The sequence below is a fragment of the Mesitornis unicolor genome, unplaced genomic scaffold (genome assembly GCF_000695765.1).
Source record: "Mesitornis unicolor isolate BGI_N332 unplaced genomic scaffold, ASM69576v1 scaffold49089, whole genome shotgun sequence".
Taxonomy (NCBI): domain Eukaryota; kingdom Metazoa; phylum Chordata; class Aves; order Mesitornithiformes; family Mesitornithidae; genus Mesitornis; species Mesitornis unicolor.
The window spans coordinates 1129-10493 of NW_010210254.1; the positions used below are offsets into that span (position 1 = coordinate 1129).

Here is a 9365-nt window from a genome sequence, read left to right on the forward strand (position 1 = left end):
GCTTTTTTTCATAGCTGCAACTCTTGCGGAATCGCTGACCCATTTCAGCAATGCTTGAATTCTGGAAAGTAAGATGATGTAGTGCATTACAGCAGGTCAAAGAAACATTCAAAAACAAATTAGCTTGCTGTGTTTTACTAATCTGAATTACACATTTACCTATTTCTTTGAAGCAAAGTTCAATAGTGAGCTCAAACTCTGTTTTCTCAAGACTTAAATCACTAACAGGAAGAACTAATTAAAAGCACTTATCGTCTTGGAAAGCCAAACGTAAGCTTTCTTTCTACAGAGAAAGAAAACATAGCAAGTATCTGAGTATTTAAGAGAAAAGTCAGTTGAACCCTAAAAGATTTATCACATTTATAAGAGGGGAAAAAAAAAAGAGGGACAGCGTTCTCTGCAAAGGATGCAAGAAGCCAGGAGGAATGCAGGAAAATTTCTTTAGATTCCTGTACTTTCAGGCTCTCTCATACAATCAGATTTTTAAAAGTCTGTTTTTGTGCAGTAACATCAAGCCACTATTTAGCAGATTATTTTTGTACACACTTCCACATGACAATTCAAATCACATTACCTATCTTTCGTTCCAGGGTCTTGAGTTGTTCCAAGCTGATAAAGAATGTCTATTGTGGAGTCAGAAGAGAGACCATTTAATCTTCCAAACAGTAAAGGGCTATTCAGATCTTGCCACATACAAAAAAAAAGGAGGGGAAATAACAGAAGTACTTACACATGCATTTTTCAGAAGTACTAATGAAATTATTACAGAATTGCAATAGTAACATTCAATTGAGTTTTGCCATTAACATAAAAGTGCAATTCTTATACACATCACTATCTCAAAACTGTGCATTTTGTATATTAAATGCAACGTTCAGCATAAAAGGAAAAATTGTTGCAAGATTCACCAGATACAGGACTCAAAAGTTTAACTAGTAGGATTTTCTTCAACATATTCCTAAAAGACAGGACCAATTCCAATAGAGCTGTCAAATCTCATGCTTCATAGAAGGAAACATGTATTTCAAAATGGAAGTTTATTTAACTCCAGTTTCCACCAGTGGAACTAAGGTCAAGGAACTCCTCAGATTACTTCTGATCGATATTCTCCTCACTGTGTTCACCTCCTGCCCTGGAGGAAACTGCTCTCTTATCTAACAGCATTTCAGCAAAAGGCAGTAGGCTACACTAAAACATTAACTGACGGCAAAATAAGTCATGGAAGCCATTCTGAAAAGTGTGTTTTCTGGTTTTAACAGCAACTTCAAAACAGGAAATACATGAATTCAGTTTTCCTTCTTTTGCTTTGATGCTTTGTGGCTTTTGAAGTGGTATGAAACCATAGATACAGAACCCCTAGTGCGTTAACAGAAGAGGTACTGCAAAAATTTCACTGTAGGACAGATTAGTTGTTCAGGTGTCTTGATTACATACCTCCACCTGTAAAAATTTTCAATGCTTCATGCTATTCAGAACTTATACCGTCATACAGACTATTACTGCCCAAATTCTGCTGCATTTGTTTTCCTTAACAGTACTCAGGATGCTATTTAATTTGAAACATCTAGACATACTATCTATAGCAAGATGCACTTAAAATAGATTACATGTCCTACTCTTGCATCTTCAAAACATTCACCTAATTATTTGTTCTACACAAAAATCAGAACAACCTTTGTTGCACATTGCTTTACTGGTGTTGAACTACCCACATACAAGGACTCTGATACTTAGCATAATAAAGCACAATGGCAAGCTTGGTCAACCTCAAATGCAGAATCAGAAAGTAACATGCAAATATACTGTATTTCTACATTTATAAGCAACAACTGAAAAGAAAAACATTGCACTCACCTGCAGGATCACTCCCAGATGCTGAGCAGTTTCTTAGAAGTATGTCAATCAATTTTAGGCCAATCCTGGTGGACTGAAGCCCAATTTTTACAAGCACAGCCTCGATGTTTGGAGAATGCATACCACAGTAAGGTGACATGAGTAAAGCAGCACACGTCTGCAACAGATTAGCAGTGGGTGCTGCAGCGCTAGCCATCATTCCTTCTAAATCACTTATGTGAGTGAGGCAGTGGTGTAATAATCTTAACCATCCAATACTGAAAAGAAAAACATGAAAATGAGCTAATGTATCATTTTCTTATTATTTTTCATCTATAACATAACGATCTGTATTAGATTCTAAAACCAAGCATTGCAGAAAACTGTTGGCATGATCAGACATATCTGAGAAAAGCAAATTAAAATGACTGAATTTAAGACCACAACGTAATATACATTAGTAATGTTACTGTAATCATTGGTTTGATACTGTAAAAAAGGCAGGGTTTGTAGGCAGGAAGAGTTAAGAGCTTCCAAGTTTTATTACTAGAGTTTCTCAAGATTTCTTGATTCACATACATATTTCTTCCAATAAGTTCACCCTACCGGGGAAAATGTGAAGGGAAAGGTGTTTATATGGGAGGAAGGTAGCAGGGAGGGTGTGTTGGGTTTTATTTGGTTGATTGGTTGGTTTTGTTTTTTACATTAAAAGGAGTTTGTCAAAACATAAATGTGAAACATAAAACAGCACACTGCCTTACTTAGGTACCATTGGATTTATTAATTTTTAAGGTCAAGATTCTGTAATAGCGGTTGGCATTAAGATTACACAACTGCATAGCTTCCCTAACTTTACAAACTTCTAAGGTTATACACAACTACAATAAATTACAGTGTGTCTTAGTAAACCTGACTTAAAAAGCACACAGAAAAAGCATAGAAATTAAAAATGTATTAGTCACTGCATTTCCCTCATGTCTCTCTTATTCTTTAACAATATTGTTCAGTATTCCTTTTAATAATAAATCTTGAAAAGTAAGATTCCATTACAATAGGTTATCTGAAAACACATTAGCTAGACTTTATTTATAAAAAATATGCGACAATGCTGTTTAAATATGCATTATTAACAAGATGGCAATCTAAATGGCATGTGAAATAAATGGCATCATTTCACTGACTAGTTCTAAACTAACAGGTTAACTTATTTTCACAGGTAACCTTACCTCTCATAGCTCAAAAAGCAATAAAGCTTGCGTACAGACCTTAAATGAAGTTTACCCTTTTATTTTAGGAAAAATTTACCCCTAAATATTTCTCATTTTAGAAAAGAGCAAGTTTTCTGTTATGTCCAAAACAAAATTATATCCAAATTTATTGAATATATCTACCATATTACTACCATTACCTTGCTGATATACTTATAAAACTAACCTGAAAGCCACAATAAAACATTTCAAGATATGAAGAATGTACACTCACCTTCTTTTGTTAGATACTGACTATTTTTGTGTGATAAAAATAACTTTATCTGAAGTACAAATAGCGTAACAGTATAACTTGGCTATGAAAATTTACTTACTCTCTCAAAACTTTTCCCAGCAAAAAGAAAAAAAAAGTTTTTTTTAAAGCTTTCCCATCCTCCTTTTTCAAATTTATAAACATTAAGGTTCAAAGATAAAATATTTCAAAGAAATTATTTTTTACAGTTTAGTAAGGTAAATTTCAGAACCAGGATATCTCTAAAATTCATCCATTAAATTAAATTCAAAGTTGGAAAACTTTTAACTTTTTTTTAAGAAATCCTTAAGGGTTTATTTATTTTTATTTTAAAAATGAGTACAAAACTCAAGATGCCACCTAACTAAATAAAAGCTTTCAAAAGAAATCTTGCTGATACACCAGAATCTCAAGAACATTCAGTTCCTATTCTGCAAATGTTTGCAAACTGCAATATTAGATACGACTTCCACAAATCATCCCATTGTCCTATTCCTGCTTCAATACGTATGTAACTCCATTGACTTCAGTAGAGATAACAAATATGTTGCTACTTCAGTTTTTTTGACAATTGCCTACCCATTAAAAACAGAGTGAAACTCTGAATGCTTTCCTAACCTTTATATTCTGTCACCACTGCAGAGAAGGTGAAAGAATACATACCTTTGACGTATGCAGATTAAGCATGCTATGAAAACAAGTGAGAAGTACTGCTTGCTTATAAGTGCCTTCTGGAAAAAGAGTTAAAAAAACCCCAACAAACAACTGAAGAAAAGGCAAGTTTTCTAAGATATTTGAAACAGATCCTGCAAATGTTACAATTCAACTACAAACCCAGGTACTCATGACTACAGTTTGCTACTGAAAGATCTGACTCAGAGTAGAAAACATCATTAAAAAAAGACAAAAGCCATTTGTGCCATTTATACTAGAAGCTCACCTTGTTTTAGAGACCTGATCCTCTGAGGGAAGGAATGGGTTATTGACAGTTGCAGAGGAAGTGTTTCCGAAGGCGGTGAGGCCTAACAGTTTGATCTGAGAGAGGCCTAGTGTGCTGGCATCCCGAGGACGATGGAGACGGAGGCAGACAGCTGAGGCAACTTCAGCTTTCACCAGCTGGATTTTTATATACGTGAGACCACTTGTGATAACAGGAGTCGACAAAGGTAACATATTGATACCATCTGCACTTATTTCAACAGATACTGATGAAGGACAAGCTACAGAGTAAGATAAAAAGGTTTAATGCTATTTAAAAACCTGTACTGGTTTGATTTTTAAGTGTTAAACACATATCCCTGTTAAAGATACAGAACAAGATGACTGACATGATCTTAGGCAAACACTACCACAGAAGCACAGCTGGAGTATTTGACCTGTGCAACAGTACATCAAGCAGAGGCAGGGCCTCCCATTCTCAAAGAAAGCAGAATTAGCAAACTTGTCAACTTATTCTACATATATTCTTCAAACAACCTGCAGCTTTATTTCCTCTGATTATACTTTTAGTATAATTTCTAAATCGTACTCTTCAGGTTTTCCAACTTCCATCAATGTTGGTGAATCTACTTACTCGCCAGAGAGGCCAGGTGAGGCTGGATGTGGATCTCCTTGAGGAGCACAGCCGCGGGAAGGTGAATCGTGAGGTCGCACCAAGCTTCCTCGGGTAAAAAGATGTATGACCATGCAGCAGACCGAGCTCTTCTGTGGGGAGGAGTAGCCTGCAGCAGCACTTCAGCAGGCTGGGCAGTGGGACTGCTTGAGGTGATTGAACCTTCAGAAACAGCACCATTAACATTGATTACTCATGTTTATTAATAAAACCCACTTTAATTTACAACCTGAACTGTGGAAAACACTTTTCTCTCACCTGCTCCGGTTTATTCATAACATCTCATGTGTAATGATGACAACTGCCGAGATATTTTTCGTTTCCTTAGACTTTATTGCAATAAGGCAGTTTACATGTCCACATGCATAGGTACGTGCTTGAAAATTTGCTAGGTGACATCAGCTACCAAAACTCTGAACTTTCTATCAAGAGTTCATTACAAAAACAAACCAACCAAAAAGGTGCAGGTTGAACAGTATGCTTAGAACTTGAACTCAGTTAATTCATGGTTAACACACCGAAGGATTTAATGGTTTAAGTATTAGAATTATAACATAAATGACTTTGTAACCAAAATCCGCAAATGTTTTTCTTTGAAAAGGTTTGTTTCGCACGAAAATCTTTTTCTGAAAAAGACACCAGAATAGAAAAAAAACAACCTGACCACAGCAGCTGCTTATTTTTCTAATCATAGCAGGAGCTAAGAATGAAGTAGGAAGGTCTAGGCTATGTCTTCTTGAGCAAAGTAGTATGGCACAACAGGACCAGGTCTGTGCTGTTCCAACTACAGGTACTTGAGGTGTTTTACTTCAAAGCAGCTCTAGCCTTGCCCCATGACTGAATACCTATAGCGGCTGGAGGTGAATTTCTGGATACATTTTGATAAGAGTTTCATCCCAAATGAGAGGAGTTAATCTCTCAGAGAACACTACGTGACGAGAATCAGAGTGTAGTAAGTGAGGACAAGCAGAAGGTTAATTTCAAAAGCACATTCCTGACTCAAAGTAAAATATTAAGATAGATGCACTTATAGCAGAAAATCAAGAACTGTAGCACCTTGCAAGTTGGGAGATAAGGCATGCAAGAACCCATCACCATATATGCTTAGGATTTTTATTACTTAGAGTAACCAAGTGCCAACATTTGCAGGATTCTTAAATTTACCTTTTAATAACTTGTGAATATCAAGGTAGAAGGCTTTGAACTCCAGAAGGAATTTTTTTACCATGAGATCAATCAGACATTGAAATAATCTCCCAGGGGAAGTGGTAAATTCCCCTACATTGGTCAGTTTTAGAAGTCAGCTTGACAGGGTGCTGACTCATCTCATTTAAACTATATTTTCACCTTAAAAGGATGGACTAGATTGTCCTTGTGGTCCCTTCCAACCTGGTATTCTATGATTTTATGATTCTATGAAGATTTCTAACAGCTCCCTATTCTGTCAAATAAACCTTTTTTTGTTGTTTTTTAAAAGTAATTGGTTTTGACCCTCTTAAATTTGAATTACAGGACTGAATGGATTTCTCTCTTGCCTGACAATTTTTCCAGAAATTTTAAAAAAAGAATCCTTTCTTTCTCCCCTTTTGACAGTGAGACACATTCTATGAATACATTCATAGACTACGCTAGGCTAGCGGGCAGCAACAGAAAACACTAAGACACCAATAGTGAAAAAGAGCCTTTGTAAGATACTAAAGTACGTTTACATCTTAAAACACATGCATTTTATTTACCTGGCAGCCACTGTATTGATACAAGAACAGCACTTTAATTGTAACACTCATATAGGCAACATTGGAGCAATTAGGTGTAGACCTGAGAGCAGCATCAGCCCTATCACCCTTACACTCCAGCTTCTGCTGTTCTGTTTGACCTAGCTTGGGCTTGTTCTGTGTCAGCCAACTTTGCTATGCTTCTGCAACAGTTCTATCAAATCTGACGTGCCTGAAGTGAAGTCGGTGAACCTTAGTCTGCCTATGGCAGATGGTGCGCAGGAACTGGCTACCCTCTGACCTAGGGGAGAAGGAAGGGGCCCACCTTGATGCATGACTACAACAGATACAGATCACTCCCTTTTTCTTCTTTCCCCTATCCATACAAGGTCTTACTACTTGTGGAGGAAGGGCTAACCTCCTCCCCACACAGCTTCCTGAAACACAAGCAACCCCTCTGTTTAGAGGATTTAGTAGTATTGCAACATTTGACACTACCACGGTATTTTTTGTGAAGAACATGATAAAGATTCAAATGACCAGTGGATATTGATGTAAGAGAAAGAAGTATTACTTACCCAAAGGCGCAAAATTGTGAATTCCTTCTGCATTATCAGGCTCAGAAGCTAGCACTCGAGCTTTCAAACTGCTGTCTGTTGCTTTGGTGGGACCAGAATCAAGAAATTTCATAATAGTTGAAACCATACTTCTTGCTGTGTTAACAATAGCTCTTGTGCTTGTTACCATGTTGTTACAAATAAGTTGAACACCACCTGTGTATAATGCAGGCAGAGGGAAAAACACCAACACTGTTCAGAAGCATTCAACAGACTGTAAGCGAGCAAAGACCTATTTAGTAAAATTTGCTCCTCCAGGCACATACCTCTATTCCTTCTTTAAGTGCAAAAAAAAAAAAATCTACAATAAAACTTTTACTTAATGTAGCTAAGGAAAAACTGATCTTACCCATATCGTGGAAAGCCTTCAGTGCCTCACTGGTATCCAACACTCGTAAAATGAACCAGAGCAGTGGCTCAGACAACTGACAAGTGGCGAGAGAGCCCTAAAAGAAAAAGTTAAGAAGTACACCTTCTCAAGCAAAATTAATATGACAGAAATATGCATTAGTCTCTCCTTTTAGTAGGCTAAGAAATGCCACCAGAGTTAACCTCTCTACCACAAAACAGCAATATCATGCTCCATATATACTTATATATATATACACATATATAAATGTATATGCATATGTGTTCATTCCTACGTAGAAGTCTCAGTGCTAAGGAAAAGATCAAACTACCAGGGGTAAGCAGCTGAAGGGAAATAAGAATACTGAGCATTACAAATAACCACTAATATGAATGAAATAAATGTGTTTCCCACCTTGAAGATAATAAAACATTCACTCCATCTTCAAGCCTTTAGCCAGGAACATTTACAGGAATGTCAAAAAGTCCTTACAGAAACTCTCCCCCTCTACCACAGGCAACAAGGGAGACTTCCTAACTTCAGCACCAAAATGAAGTGAGGTTGGAAAAATGTTACTTTTTCTACATAGCACTAGTTCTGTTTTCTGAACTTATTATAGGTTACAGCATCAAGTAACCTATAACTCCCTTGAAGTTCAGCAGACCCAAGGAACTTACCTGTCTTCCCATGTACCCACAGGCCATGTAGGTAAGAATTGGCTGAAGCATCACTTGCACTGTTGTTGCTTTTTTACTAAGTGTTGTCAGGATAGTGAACAACCCATCTCCAACTGATATTGCATCTAGGCCACCATGAAAGTTTTCATGTTTAGTGAGATGTAAGCCACTTGCACCTTAGTGAAAACAGAAACAGTTCAAAAGGTCAGAAGTCAAGACCTAACAAACCGTTACAGCACATAAGATAACTCAAGGATATTTAAATTTCTTTTCAGTTAAATCACAGAATCACAGAATGTTAGGGATTGGAAGGGACCTCAAAAGATCATCTAGTCCAATCCCCCTGCCGGAGCAGGAACACCTAGATGAGGTTGCACAGGAAGGCGTCCAGGCGGGTTTTGAATGGCTCCAGAGAAGGAGACTCCACAACCTCTCTGGGCAGCCTGTTCCAGGGCTCTGTCACCCTCACTGAGAAGAAGTTTCTTCTCAAATTTAAGTGGAACCTCCTGTGTTCCAGCTTGTGCCCATTACCCCTTGTCCTATCATTGTTTGTCACCGAGAAGAGCCTGGCTCCATCCTCGTGACACTCACCCTTTAAATATTTATAAACATGAATGATGTCTCCCCTCAGTCTCCTCTTCTGCAAACTAAAGAGACCCAGCTACCGCAGCCGCTCCTCATAAGGGAGATGCTCCACTCCCTTGATCATCTTTGTAGCCCTATGCTGGACTCTCTCCAGCAGTTCCCTGTCCTTCTTGAACTGAGGGGCCCAGAACTGGACACAATATTTCAGATGCGGTCTCACCAGGGCAGAGTAGAGGGGGAGGAGAACCTCTCTCGACCTACTAACCACCCCCCTCCTGATACACCCCAGGATGCCATTGTGAACATAAATGTTCACAAGGATTTTACAAACTATAAACAGGCCAGTTTTCAGGATCATATAAACTGCTACTAGTATTCCCAGCTACATGCTACCTTCTTTACAGCCTAAATAGGAAGACTTGACCCCAGGAAGCCAGGGAACTTAAAACCAATGTTAGGTAAAACTAGAAACAGAAT

At 37.7% G+C, this 9365-nt stretch overlaps 1 protein-coding gene across 1 annotated transcript; it reads right to left on the bottom strand.

The window, feature by feature from the left end:
* Nucleotides 1–1854: 1854 nt before the first annotated feature.
* On the bottom strand, nucleotides 1855–8479 carry LOC104547439 (baculoviral IAP repeat-containing protein 6-like; the record flags this gene model as incomplete). Its single annotated transcript, XM_010193117.1, has 6 exons — nucleotides 1855–2111; nucleotides 4274–4553; nucleotides 4907–5107; nucleotides 7239–7433; nucleotides 7627–7723; nucleotides 8304–8479. Coding segments are annotated over 6 exons (1206 nt in total), but the record flags the coding sequence as incomplete, so codon positions are not given.
* Between the last annotated feature and the right edge of the window lie 886 nt (nucleotides 8480–9365).